The 15,862-nt window shown below is 42.0% G+C and overlaps 1 protein-coding gene across 3 annotated transcripts in view; it reads right to left on the bottom strand.

The window, feature by feature from the left end:
* The window catches only part of LOC146785847 (maltase-glucoamylase-like), a 783,978-nt gene that overhangs the window by 609,032 nt on the left and 159,084 nt on the right, over positions 1–15,862 (bottom strand). For all 3 annotated transcript variants that reach the window (XM_085635202.1, XM_085635203.1, XM_085635205.1), the window contains one exon: positions 15,140–15,222. In XM_085635202.1, coding sequence (XP_085491328.1) covers positions 15,140–15,222 — 83 coding nt within the window. The remainder of the gene's footprint in view (positions 1–15,139; positions 15,223–15,862) is intronic.

Here is a 15,862-nt window from a genome sequence, read left to right as displayed (position 1 = left end):
CGCTGATGACATCTCAAATGACATTATTGATGACATCATCCAAGCTTCTTTTTCACCTATTACTCTATAAATTAGAATGGCATTAGAGGCCTGAAATTAAGTGTACAATAGCTCAGAATAATATGAAGTATCCTTAATGCCATCACAGATACGACTCCATAGTTAGCATTAACAATCAACCATAGATATATAGGAAACCCTCATTACATACAGTGTTCAATATGTATAGAACTGTTCAGAGAAAAACAAGCTCCTCAAAACACTCAACTTCTGTTTCAAAATTAATGTCCTACTACAGACAGCTTTTATTCGTATCAAACCCCTCACAGTCACCAAACCTACATTGAAAAATGAAGTTGATAGGAGTAGAAAAATGGGTACTGTAAACAGTGTTAACTCTATGGAGAGTTTACAATAATGTTTGCAGACAGTGACAGTTTCATGAGAGATACACCACAGACTATTAAAAAAGTATCTATTTAGAACAGTGTACACTATATGCAACACTTGTCAAAACAAATACTATTCACTTAAAAAAACAAGGTATGGAAGTGCTAAAGATAATAATACCTGCAAACTTCATACTGTGGTGAAGACTTTACCGATAGTTCATCTTTTGCAGCCACAACAAGCACATGTACATGGGTTAGTACCTGCTGCACAAAGACTTATGCAGAAATTGTAATGCTGCAACAATTATTTCTAATAATTCTAGGCTGCTTACTTAGGGCCAGATGTACGACTATTACATTTTATGACTCACAAATTGCGAGTCGCAATTTGCGAGACACAATATTCAATGTACAACAGAGTCTCAGACACTGTTTACGATTCCCAATTAGGTCGCAAATTGCATGCCTCATGTAAATTAATGAGGCTGTTGCACTTTGCGACCCCATTGGGAATAGCTTGTACTCCCAGGGATGGTGGCCTGCTGGGGTCAACAGACCACCATGTCTGGGACTGCTTTGTCAATGAAGGAGTTTTTTTCTTTAAATGCAGACCATTATCCATAAAGGAAAACGGGTTCCTTTTAAAAAAGAAAAATGAAACTTTTCAGTTTCATTCTTTAAGAACAGGCAGTGGTCCCTGGGACCACTGTCTGCTCTTGAAAAAATATTTGCGTTCCCATTCACAAAGGGGAATGTTTGCGAATGGTTTACTACCTACTTGAAGTAGGTGGTAAACTGCAAAACACTCATACATGGCATTTGCACTAGCTATTAGAAAGGGATGCCCTTAGCACGCCCCTTCCTAATAGCGAGTCGCTAACCCTATTTTGTGAGTCGCTCATAGATCAGCGACTCGCAAAATAGGATTAGTACATTGTGCATCCGTTTTTTGCCAAATGCCACTTTGCGACCGCAAAAAATGGTCATACATCTGGCCCTTAGTATCTACTATGTAGAATTGTTACTCTGTTTGAATCCTTTTCTGTAGAACCTAAAAACGTATGTGGAACATACTGAACACAAGTCGGCAACTGTCATCTGCACACAGAGTTACTCTCCCATACAAATATTTATAATGTTGTCAATATCTATACACACCTATGTTGCATTAGAATCACAATTGTTTTGTAAACACTCGCAATCATTAGCTGGACACAGGCTGTACAAATCTAGGTAGAAAAGTAATATGGTTGTTACCCGCCACTAGGTAAACTACAAAATAAACTAGCATGCTCATTGAATGATGTCATAAGTAATGTCATCAATGATGCCATTTGAGATGTCATCAGTGATGTCATAAACTATGTGTCATAGAACATGTCATGAGCAATGTTCTCTCTAATTTTTTTCTTCTGTGTGCGACAGTGTAGTATCTCTGTATGCTGCAGCCATGACTATGTGCGCTAGGAGCCAGACCACGGGTGTGGGTGCACTGCCATTTATCGCTCCAAACTTATGCTTAAAAAGTGAAAAGATGATGCATTTCCACACATAATGGTGCCGATTCCGATCCTGGAGAAACCGTGTACGAACCGTCGGACGGAGCATTTTCTCCGTCCGACTCGTACCCGGTTGTAACACTTTACAAATATGCAAGTACGATTCGCACGGAAATACCATTTCCGTACGAATCTTACAAAACACCGACCGACGAAAATAAACTTACAAATGTGATCCGGGAAAGCGCCGACGTGACGTCGGGACGCATGCAGCCTGCGTTTCACGAACCAGGAAGTACGAATCGTACCCACAGCAGTCCGGACGGCAATATTTTTACGGCACCCAAAAAGTGCCGGGAAAGCGAAGTACGCCGCGAAACTACCAGATTAGGGGGCCCGGTACGCGCCGTACCCCCCCCCAGCCCCCGTAAGTACGGGCCGAACCCCCCCAGCCCCCGTAAGTATGCGCCGAACCCCCCCCAGCCCCCGTAAGTACGCGCCAAACCCCCCCCAGCCCCCGTATGTACGCGCCGAACCCCCACCTGTGTACGTACGGACCATACCCCCACCCGTGTATGTACACCAGTGTACGTATGCACCGTACCCCCACCCGTGTTTGTACACCAGTGTACGTACGCACCGTACCCCCACCCGTGTTTGTACACCAGTGTACGTACGCACCGTACCCCCACCCGTGTTTGTGGTTGTGCCTAGCGCTGGGGGTTCGCGCCGTACATACACGGGTGGGGGTACGGTCCGTACGTACACTGGTGTACATACACGGGTGGGGGTACGGTCCGTACGTACACTGGTGTACATACACGGGTGGGGGTACGGTGCGTACCTACACTGGTGTACACACACGGGTGGGGGTACGGTGCGTACGTACACTGGTGTACATACACGGGTGGGAGTACGGTGACGTACACTGGTGTACATACACGGGTGGGGGTACGGTGCGTACGTACACTGGTGTACATTCACGGGTGGGGGTACGGTGCGTACGTACACTGGTGTACATACATGGGTGGGGGTACGGTGCATACGTACACTGGTGTACATACACGGGTGGGGGTACAGTCCATACGTACACTGGTGTACATACACGGGTGGGGGTACGGTCCGTACGTACACGGGTGGGGGTTCGGCGCTTACATACGGGGGCTGGGGGGGTTTCGGCACGTACTTACGGGGGCTGGGGGCGGTTCGGCGCGTACTTACGGGGGCTGGGGGGGGTTCGGCGCGTATGCGGGCACAAGTCTTCATGGTTGTTATGGGAGTTCGGTCCAGACGGTGTTTTTTCCATACGGTTGTAACATCGGACGCCCGGGACGGATCGTACTTGCGCGCTCGGACTTCACTTTTCACATTTGTACGTAAAATCATCCGGGGATGTGTCGGACACGTTTTCCGACCCGAGGACATGTGGGGGAATTTTCCCAATGCGATTCGTATGGACTTTTTCCCATACGAATCGTACTTGCCAGTTTGTACGGCACTGGTACGATTCGTACGGAAAAAAATCCGGATACGATTTGTACAGGGACATTTTTTCCAGGATCGGAATCGGCCCCACAGTGCCACGTTAAGGGTCTTAAGGCAAGTTTGAAATTTGGATACACACGCCAAGGCATGTACATTTTGGGTTTAGAAAAGCACAAGACTCCAATGGTGGTACCATCATAAGATTTTACTGCTGTAGTTGTGATGTTACTTGTTGTATTATATATCTGGATGCAGAGACAGAAAGAACCAACAAAATGCCAGCCAGGCGGCACACCAGGCTAAGCAGAGAGATTTCTAACTTACATGTTACCTAAAAGAAATGCAGCAAGTCCAAAAGCACGATGTGTAAAGCATGATGGTACTCAGACATGTCCAGGCCGCCTGCTCCGTTAGGGGGCACAGGAGCTAAATTATTGGCCACCCCGGCAAAATATTTCCAAGTAGCCCAAGATGGCTGACTCGAGTCCACAGGGCGAGCGAGAGTGCACTGCTGCATCATGCAGTCAGGAAACAGAAGTGGGAGGGCAGTCGTCACCAGTGGAGAGTCACGCTGCCGAGGAGAAGACAAAGTACTACAGAACAAACACAGTAAGAATAACCACCAGCCACTTTCAGTCACAGTATACCAGTCACAATCAAATTGATTTAATTTTAGGCAAGCGCATGATATTCTTTCTTTGGAAGTTTCCATCTGCCTATTGAGGAACATCAAAGCCATAAGCCATACACAGGGTACGGTAGTACGCCCGACTTGCTATCGCCACTGTAAACTTTAGAACACAAGTTGGTGAATTACCTGGTGTGTATGCTAAACCCAAATGTTAACGTTTAGCCAAATAAATCCGCCTGTGACAGAATTACTGAATAGCAAAATCCACAGTAAGAACTGAGCTACAACTATGAACTAAGTGGTGGGCAAATTAAACACTGTTTTTCTTATTGTGGTGCTGGCTGCAGGCACAGAGAGGGTGTGGGATTGGTGTCATATAGTGGGGCATCAGTGGCAATGTACTGTGTGAGTGCTTACCAGAATTCACAGTGTTGTCAGCATCGGTGACTGAGACTATGCAGGATGTTTTTTCATTTTGCTAGCCTACCCTAGAAGGCATTGCTGCTGCTTAGGTGGGTGGCTGGGCCCCCATAAAACAGCATGCAAGTGGCCCTGTAGGAATAAAAAACTGCTCTGAGCCAGAGCGAGAACCTCCTGAGGAGAATTGCCTGTAGCTCTCCATGCGCTCTGACACATCTTTAAATTGCAGCTATAGACTTTCTCCTTCCTCTCCGGCTGAAGCACCAAAACACACCGCAGCTCAAGACTGAAAACAAACCTACTCTCAGGCACTGGTGGAACGCAGCAGTCAGGTAACCCTGGCGCTATTACCTTTTCCAAAGAAAAATTGGCCATTAATTGTTATTCAAAGAGTTTGCAAAGACCTGGACCTGATACTAAACAAGACTGAATACAAAACAGAATTTATTCGTTTGCAACGAGCCATTTCTGTTTAGGTTTACTTTAAAGTGCCGATTCCGATCCGGGTCGGAAAGCACTCCGACTGAGCCGGATCTGGAGTGTTTTCCGACTGAGCTGGAGTCCTGCAGTCCAACCGAGCGAGTACGATGCGGCCGTATGCTGCCAAACTCGGTTCGGTCGGACTCTTATAGAAGTCAATGGGAGCCAGTCGTACGATGCGTACATGGGTACATCTCACGCAAGGGCGCCCCCTACAGTGGGTACGCGTCAGTGCCATCCGCACCATACATGCCTGTGTTGGGGGGACCCTTGGGTCTCCCCCTGTGTCCGAGTCGTAGGGCTGCGGGTGACAGGGGATCCAACGGAACCCCAAAGGCAACCACCCAGACGTTTTGCGAGCTGGACACTCCGGCTCGCACAGGCTGTCTGACGCGTGCATCGTACTGGCTCGGCCGTAAATCGCATCCACTGCACGCCACGGTTAGCTTACGACCGAGACGTACTGAGCGGTTCGGACCCAGAAACGGCTTGGTCGTTGAATTTCACATAGCTCGCATCGTACTTGCTCGCTCGTACAGCTGTACGAGTCGGGCGGAAAACACGCATACGGCTCGTAGTTTTTCCGGCCAGATCACATTCGGTGCCCTTCCGACCCGGATCGAAATCGACCCCTGAGTGTTAGTCACTCATAGATCACCTCCAAAACACTTTTAAAACTGCTTTCTATTTCTATTTGTTCTTTGTAGTATGTACAGATAAGATGCAAAATTTCCGGCTTTAAGTGATTTTGCTTATTTTTGTACTGTCCGCAGCATCAAAATATCTGCCCTGTAGGATAGGATAGGGATAGGGTTTATAAAGCGCTCGTATGCCGTAGCGTCTTGGCGCTGGTAAGTAAGGGGGAGAAAGAGTCAGTCTTAAGCATACGCTCATAAAGTGAAAAGGCATGGGGGATATAAGTTGTTTTAGGATGATTTATTTACTTTTTTATCTTCTAGGCACACAAATCATATCAGTATCTTAACTTTCCATTTTACGGGTTTTGAAGCAGTTTCAAGATATTGTAGGTCTTATTGATCGAGAGGGTGTTTCATTCTTCAGAAAATTTCACACTAAGGGAGAGATTTACTAAGATTTTGCACCGCGTTTGTGTCACTAAAGTGACATAAAACTGGCACAAAATCTTTTTTTTCCTATTTACTTTCCAGCGCTAAACTTATTTAGCACTGGAAATAACAGAAAAGTAATGCAAAGCAACGCATAGTGCTGCTTCGCATTATTTTTTGCCATGGTGGCGTCCAAGGTTGGAGCACTGGCGTTCCCATGTAACCACCCAAGATTTCTTATGCTAAACCCAATTTTCTAAATGAAAGTATTTTAGGTTTGTTGTGAGAAAACTATGCCCTTTTCATGTATGCACACAGAAGGAGAAATGCTTTAATTTCTCCTTCCGTTTCTGACTTTGCATGCGTGATGCACTGTGCAACACACACACACAAACTGGGGAAAACTTTGCGTTGTGTCTGGGCATCGTATTGTGCACAGGAAGCATACCCTTCCTGTACAAAACCTATGCTAGACTAATGCACACACCTTAGTGCTATGGAGCTAAAGTGTATGCGTGATGCACAGCAGCTGTAAACGGCACCGGCGCAAAGGAAAGGGGAGGAGAGAGCCATATATCTGATGCTTCAGCCTTGTAAATATGGGGCTGTGTTGAAAAGAAAGGGGTGTTGCAGCGAAACGCCCACAAAAACACCCATTGCGCACTCCTTTCACGCTATGTGAAGCGTGAAAAGGGCCCTTATTTACAAGGTGGCATTAAGCCACATTAGAACATTGGAATGTGGAGCACTCCATTGTAGACAATGGAGTGCTCCATGCTTCTACAGGCCGGTAAGGGCCCGCAGAGCAACATTCCAATGTTTTACAAAAGCCTCTCGAAGCTCGAGGGGATTTAAATCCCCTCGAGCTTCGAGAAGCCTTTGTTTAATTTATTAGAACATTCTGCCCTCTAGTGGCAGAATGTTCTTATTGCCTTATAGCCCTTCGTAGCAGGGCTATACCGATATTAAAGTCCCGCTGCTTTTATTGAAGTCCCTTGCCTTCGGCTCGGGCCTTTAATAGCCGGTATAGCCCGCTACGGCGGGCTATAAGGCTATATTAGAACATTGGAATGTTGGAAGCTCCATTGAAAACAATGGAGTGCTCTGGGCTTATAATGGCTGGTATAAGCCCGGAGCTCCAGCATTCCAATGTTTCTGGCTGTGAACAAAGGCTTCAGGGAGTCTGAGGGGATTTGAATCCCCTCGCGCTCCGAAGGCTTCGTTTTATTTGTTAGAACATAGCTAAAAAACAACTTGATATGTTGACAATTTTGGTCATCATTGCACAACTTGCAATTCAGATTCCATAGCAATTTCATCTTTGTGTGCAATTTTAATTTACAACGAATTACTGACAAAATATTGATGGACAAAATATTGGGTTCCCAAAATATCGGGACATAAATATCAACGCCAAAATTATCGACATCCTATCTACATAGTGGTAAGTACTAAAATAACGACAAAAAATATATATTTGTTAAAAATATCCAAGTTAAAAATAATGTTTTTTAAAAATGTATAAAAAATAATGTAAAATAAATTAAATAATAATTGTAACTTTAAAAAAATATTTAGAAATATTAAAAAATGTTAACAAATATACATATATAAAATGTAATATATATTTCCTTAATAATAAATTATAAAATTTTAGAAATAATTTAAACATTAGAAATACATATATATATATATATATATATATCACAAGCACCAATGAAAATGAAGCCAGCCCCTGATGAGAGATAATTGATCTCGAAACGCGTAGGGCGTCTGTAATTATTTTGAATGCGGAGTCCGTGGACACACTGTCGAGTGACTCCTGAAAGCTAAGGCGAATTGGGTAAATAGAAATCACACGGCTGCCTTGCCGTGAGGAGAGCACCATCGTGAATTTGACGAGGCTACAGTTTGGAACTACGCCGAACTTGAGGCACAGTGAGTCCGGCATCTACAATAGAAATTGACATCACTCAATTCCTACTAAGGAAAAGACTTGCTTCAAGTTGCTTGTGGAAGTCTACTTAAGATGTAATACGAACTCCCAAAGGAATACAAGTCCCAACATGCAGTGGAGATCGAGCGCACTAAACGCAACAAATCACAAGCACCAATGAAAATGAAGCCAGCCCCTGATGAGAGATAATTGATCTCAAAACGCGTAGGGCGTTTGTAATTATTTTGAATGCTGAGTCCGTGGACACACTGTCGAGTGACTCCTGAAAGCTAAGGCGAATTGGGTAAATAGAAATCACACGGCTGCCTTGCCGTGAGGAGAGCACCATCGTGAATTTGACGAGGCTACAGTTTGGAACTACGCCGAACTTGAGGCACAGTGAGTCCGGCATCTACAATAGAAATTGACTCATCACTCAATTCCTACTAAGGAAAAGACTTGCTTCAAGTTGCTTGTGGAAGTCTACTTAAGATGTAATACGAACTCCCAAAGGACTACAAGTCCCAACATGCAGTGGAGATCGAGCGCACTAAACGCAACAAATCACAAGCACCAATGAAAATGAAGCCAGCCCCTGATGAGAGATAATTGATCTCGAAACGCGTAGGGCGTTTGTAATTATTTTGAATGCTGAGTCCGTGGACACACTGTCGAGTGACTCCTGAAAGCTAAGGCGAATTGGGTAAATAGAAATCACACGGCTGCCTTGCCGTGAGGAGAGCACCATCGTGAATTTGACGAGGCTACAGTTTGGAACTACGCCGAACTTGAGGCACAGTGAGTCCGGCATCTACAATAGAAATTGACTCATCACTCAATTCCTACTAAGGAAAAGACTTGCTTCAAGTTGCTTGTGGAAGTCTACTTAAGATGTAATACGAACTCCCAAAGGACTACAAGTCCCAACATGCAGTGGAGATCGAGCGCACTAAACGCAACAAATCACAAGCACCAATGAAAATGAAGCCAGCCCCTGATGAGAGATAATTGATCTCGAAACGCGTAGGGCGTCTGTAATTATTTTGAATGCGGAGTCCGTGGACACACCGTCGAGTGACTCCTGAAAGCTAAGGCGAATTGGGTAAATATATATATATATATATATATATATATATATATATATATATATATATATATATATATTCACTGAAAAAACCATAGGTTTCACACATGTTATAGTTAGCGGAAATTTTACTGATAAAAAACCAATGAAATTCCCCCGTTATAGTTAGTGCAGGCAACTATAACTCACACGACCGCAATCCTCTGCTGATCCTAATACTGTATTTAGACACTTATTTGCCCATGCCTTCTTCCATACATTTTTAGCTATACATATATTACAAATATTTTTTTTTCATAAAGACACATATGTCATCAGCAGAAGATTGCGGTCGCGTGAGTTATAGTTGCCTGCACTAACTATAACGGGGGAATTTCATTGGTTTTTTATCAGTAAAATTTCCGCTAACTATAACATGTGTGAAACCTATGGTTTTTTCAGTGAATTTGCAAGGTTTTTTAAATGCTAATTCCTAACTATAACGTGTGTGAAACCTATGGTTTTTTCAGTGAATTTGTACGGTTTTTTAAATGCTAAGTTACTTTACGCCATTCGTGGCGTGCGCGCCCACTTAACGCAGTTCGTTCCGTGCGCGCACGGTGGGTACGCGGTGCGATGACAAAGCAAGAAAGCACATCAACAAATCTGTTTCTGCTTTCCTCCGTGACTATGGTATGGGTGCCATTTACCACAACAACTTGCGTTATGACATGCAAGACATTTATAGAGGAGATGGTGTGCACTTCAATGATGAAGGGAACAGAGTCTTCCTCTTGAACCTTAGACTCTGCATCGGTACTTACTTGTAGGTACCACTAAAAAATCATTTCATAAACACAACGGCTCTTTTTAGAGCCCCCTAATATCTAAACACTTAAATCTGATTTTCATTTATTTTTTTTATTTTTTTCTACCGTACGCTTACCGTAAGCTTACCGTACGCGTACCCCGTGATTTTTTTTAAAATCAATAAATGTTTTTTTTGTACTTTTCTGTCCTTCTTTGACCCCCTTACAAATGTTAGGGGGTCTGTAACTCTCCTCATTGCCCCCTTTCCTTGTTTTCACTCTTTTTTTTCAGAGTGAAATACACAAAATGGCGGCCGCCGCTTCCTGGTTTCGGCCGATTCGAATGTTTACTAAGATCTAAGAGCCAATCAGAATCGCGCTCGCGCACGCCACCGTACGCTTACCGTAAGCGTACGGTAAGCGTACCGTAAGCGGGCTCAGATATATATATTGATTTAAAGGCTATTTTCTCAGAATCTACTGAACAGATTTACACCAAACCTACAAAAGGCACTTCCTTGACCTAGGGACTACCTCTCTGCCAAATTTTGAGTAATTCTGTTGAGCCGTTCGGGCTGTAGCTCGTTCTAAAGGTCCTATGGAAAAATGCATGGGAAAAACGCGTTTTGGGACCCCCCTTTTATCTCAGCCCCCGCTTGACGGATCCCCCCCGAGACTTTCAGGGTAGGAGCGGAGCGTAGCGCCCCACCTATTTTGAGAAATTCGCGAGGATTCGTCGACCGGCGCCAAAGTTATTCAAAATAGAATGTTGAGGTTTTCCTATGGAAACGTGGTCCTAACTATAACTACCTACTGGCGACCGCCAGTAGGTAATATGTATATATATATATACATACACCTGTAACATAACAAAATGGAATAATATATATAAAAAAGGTTGAAAATATTTATCAAAAAATTACTCTTTCCAACACTTCCATTCCAGTCCCAACTGCAGCCTCATTTGATCTCGCCAGTGTAAACTCTCAATTACCTACTTTTCCCAATATTACCATCACAGAAGTACAATCACTCCTGGAATGTACCAGATCCGGATCCCCCCTTGATATCATTCCAGCCAAAATTGCTTCTAAACTTGCGGTTCAGCTTGCTTCTCCCATATGCTCTATCATTAATAGCTCTTTGAAATCTGGTAGTCTTCCACAAAGTTGGAAACATGCTCAAATTATCCCCATCTGAAAAAATCTAAAAATCTCTCCTGATGAACTGACCAACTATCCTCCGATTTCTTTGCTTCCTCTACAGAGTAAGATTATTGAAAAGCATATTAATAAGCATCTATCTGCTTTTATTGAGTCCACTTACGCACTCGATATTTCCCAATCAGGTTTTCGTGCTAAGCATAGCACAGAGACTGCTTTAGTGGAAGTAACGGATAACATTAGGATGGCTCTGGATCAAGGTCAAGCGGCACTTTTGGTGCTGCTTGACCTTTCAGCAGCATTCGACACTATCTCCCATCGAGTTTTATTGTCCAGATTACAGGGGCTTGGGATTAAAGGACTTCAATTGAAGTGGTTGTCAGATTTCCTGACTAACAGAACTCAGGCAGTGACATTAGGTTCTTTTACTTCTGCTCCCTCACAAGTTACCAGGGGTGTCCCCAGGGCTCATGTCTGAGCCCTACTTTGTTTAACATCTACGTGACCCCCTTGGCTAAACTTATGAGGGATTTGGGGTTTAACCCCATTTCTTATGCTGACGATACCCAACTCCTCCTCACCTTCGACAAAAAAAGATCTGACATACAACATATTTTCTCCCAGGGTATGATGGCAATTGCCACTTGGATGAAAATAAATTATCTCCAGTTAAACTCTGAAAAATCTGAGATTATGTTGTTTGGGGGTGCTGTTATCAGCTGGTCGCCTAGTTGGTGGCCTGAGGAGTTGGGTAAAGCTCCTACTCCTAAGGAACTTACTCTTGATACTCCCATTAACACAACTGTTGGCACCTGTTACCATATTCTGAGTCTCCTTAGGAGAATGTTTCCACTGCTCCCCATCTCCATCAGGAAGACTCTGATTCAGGCACTGATTATGAGCAGGATTGATTAATGTAATGCCCTGCTACTGTCTTCGCATGTAGCCTCACTGGGTAAATTGCAGGTCATACAAAATACGGCAGCCCGTCTGGTAACTGGTTCACCATCTAGGACCGCTTCTTTGCCTTTGTTATCTAAGCTCCACTGGTTACCAGTAAAAAAAAGAGTGGAATTCAAAATGGGCTGTATGATATTTAAGGCTTTAAGCAAGCTTAGTCCCTCCTATCTTGTTAGGAAACTGAATATCTATACTCCCGGGTGCTCACTCAGATCGGGTGCAAAAAGACTTCTCTCGATTCAGAGAATTAATAAGGCCCGCACGGGAGGTAAAGCCTTCTCTTATCTGGCTCCGAGCTTTTGGAATAGTCTTCCTCAACACCTCCGCGCTGAAATGTCCCTCCCCCAGTTTAAAAAGTTGATGAAAATCAATCTTTTCTAAACCTAGTGCTAGGATAGTAAAATTTTACAGCTATTGAACCAAAAACAAACTAAAAACAAAACAATTAAAAAATGTTTTTATAAATTATTAAATGAATATTAATGATTAACTATTGATTAATTCACTTAAACTAAATTACTGTCAAGAATTCCTGTCATACAAGGGAAACACGCCCTTATGTAAACAGGAGAGCTGTTACATAACTCAAGGGAAACACGCCCTTATGTAAACAGGAGAGCTGTTACATAACTCAAGGGAAACACGCCCTTATGTAAACAGGAGAGCTGTTACATAACTCAAGGGAAACACGCCCTTATGTAAACAGGAGAGCTGTTACATAACTCAAGGAAAACACGCCCTATAAAGGGAGGAACCGGGAGGTACAAGGCTGTCGGATATTGTGTTTACACCGACGTACCTGCTTCGTGAAGAGCAGTGTTCCGGAGTGGTGCTCCAGTAAGGCAAGAAAGGAGGTAGGTCGAGTCGTTACTCCCTGGGCCGTGTCTTGCCCCATCGTCACCTGTGAAGGACCCGGAAGCTCTACCGGTCAACCATTGAGCTTCGCTTTTTGACTCGGCTGAGTCCAAGCGCAGTGGCGCTTTTGCTGGTTGGAGTCGTAACTCCCAGCCCGACCAGAGACACAGGGACTGCCAGCTGTAACGCACACCAGGAGGTGTTTGCCGCGTTACAGACTCGGAAGTCCACAGGATCGATCGAGCGGCTGCTCTCGGTTCAGTCTTCTTGCTTGTGATTGGGGTATCGGTGACGCATCACCAGGAGGTGACTCCGCGTCCCGGTGCAGTCTGAGGAAGAGGTTGAGCGGCTGCTCCCTTCAGGTAGAGACCCCGGCTGGGTGTTTCCCTGACTCCTCGATTCTCCCCAACACTCTTCGTGCCCCTCACAGCCTACCGATTGGCATTGTCGGCCATTTCATTTCTGCCCTCTGTTGGCATACGCCGGGATCGGCGTATATGCAGAGGACGGTTAGGACCATCCGTGCTGTGGGCTGGTAACGTACTTAGCCTGGAGGATTCCAGTGACTATAACTTTTGTTTGTTCTTTGTATTTTATTTGCCTTCATTAAAAGAACTAACCCTTCACAAGTGGTTGCGTCCTCATTGTCGTGTCTGTTAAACGATCCTGAGACGTTCAGGGCGTTACAATTACTTTCCACCCACTACCCCAATAAACACCAAAACACACACCTACAAATATTTAAACAATTTCCATAACCAATTTTGCATTCATAAATTAATAACAATTAACAATAAATCATTAACTAATTTAAAAACAATTTAACCCCAACATTTACAACTATAAACCCCACAACTCACAAATCACAATTATTCCACAATTAGCATATTTAATTTTGAATTAATTAATTAGCATTTATTAACGAATTAATTAATTATAAATAATTTATCTACCACCATATTCCCCTATCTGACACCACCAATGTTGTAAAACATGACACAATTAACATAATTAATTAACAAGTAATTAATTATTAACAATTAACAAGCAAAATAAAAACAAGTAATAAATTAATCCCCAAAATAAACAAAATAAAATAACATTAAATAAATATTATATTAAAAATATTAAAACATGTATTAAAATTAAAATAATTTCCACCCTACTCCCGTATCAACCCACAACCCGCTGCTAAAAAAATTACACAATTAACAAAATTACCAATTAATTATTAATAATTACCAACCAATTAATACATAATTAAAAATACATTAATTACCACAATAAAAAATAAAAAATAGTAAATATATATATTATATTCATAACAAAATATTAATTACAATTTAATTACTTCCTACCCTACTCCCCTATCAACCAGCAGCCCACTCATAAAAAATTACACAATTAACACAATTACCTTTTAATTAATAAGAATTAACAGCCAATTAATAGATAATTAATAAATTAATTACCACAATACATAGATAGAAATTAATACAAAATATGAATTAATTAATTAAGATTACATTTCTTCCCACCCACTCCCCTCTCAACCAACAACCTGCTCCTACATAAATGACTCAATTAACATGATTACCAAATAATTAATAATTAACAACCGATTAATAGATAATTATTAATAAATTAATTACCACGATTACCAATGTAAAATATTAAATACATAAATATGAATTCATAAAAATTATTAATTATAATTAAATTACTTCCCACCCTATTTCCCTATAAACCCACAACCTGCTACGGAACTAAAACGCAGAATTTGCTTAAAATAAAATTATTAACTTCTAAAAATGTAACACATATAATAAAAACAAATGCAATACTAAAACCAAAAAATAGAACACACATTTAAAACACATACTAAAATACTTAAAACTAACTAAAAAAAATATATTTTTAACATCTATATTTTTGCTAACGATATTAATGACTTCGATATTGTTAAAAACGATATTACTTACCTTAGACCCGATATTCTGTACCACAATATTCTGACAGTTGATATTTTTGTATTGCGATATTTTACACTCGATATTAGTGCAAGTCGAGAATAAAAACTCGATATTCTGACTGTTTACCATTTACAACAGAACTTGAAATGAGGCCTTAGGCTATTTTAGGTGCAGAGCTATAGAGAACTATAAGCATTGATTTGATAAATACTTAGGTGGTCCCAGCGTTGTTCACGTCAGCATACTACACGAATCATGGTGTGATATGCCCGGGTGCTAAAAATATTTGCATAGTCTTGTTTAATTACAATACCTAATCATTACCGCAATTCCACTAGCACTTCGATGCTTCATTTCATTATGATGATCATGCAAAACAAAAGCAGACTTAAAATGGTTGACGTACCTGTGTGCCCATTTGGTCTGGAATGCAGTCTATTCGGTGTGCAAGTTCTATGGCTGGACATTGTGGATCAAATACAACTGTATCTGTACAAATAATAACAGCAACATTAACAGTTGTATTAGAAAAAAAAAAAAAAAGTAGAATGTGAGCAAAACATATTCTTTAGTAAAAATTAATGTACTATACATAATAGAAATATAAAGGTTTGCAGATGGACACAAATATTCGATACGTTAGAGGTTGAAATGGCACAATTGGTTTATTTCTACGTTCATTAAAGCCTGCATGATGATATTTTATAGTTCAACATACACTGATGTTAAATACTGTTTTCGTTACATAAGAATGTTGCCTTCTGTAGCTGAGCCTATTTTTGTTGGTGTTAGTACTGCTAACCAGTGTTTGAAGTGATTTTGCTCTTCCCTCCAAACATGGTGGAATTGGTTAAACCTCATTGATAAATTCAATCTGATCGTATGTCCCTAGTATTTGGCACTACATGTACCTACTGCCTACAAGTAGATGGCAGCCCTTGTTGTGCCACCCATTTAACTAGCACTGAAAACATGTCTCAGGCCCACCATTGCAGCCTGTAGTGTGATTTTAAACAGCATTTTGAGCTGGCAAGGTAAATATTCTTTCTTTTTAATACTTATAAGTCACCCCTAGGTTGGGCCCTAAATGTCCATAGGGTAGGGCACATGGCATTAAAAGAAAAGTAGG

This window comes from Triturus cristatus, chromosome 11 (assembly GCF_964204655.1).
Source record: "Triturus cristatus chromosome 11, aTriCri1.1, whole genome shotgun sequence".
Lineage (NCBI taxonomy): Eukaryota > Metazoa > Chordata > Amphibia > Caudata > Salamandridae > Triturus > Triturus cristatus.
The sequence above is the reverse complement of the archived record's forward strand: the minus strand, read 5'-3'. Positions and strand labels throughout refer to the sequence as shown.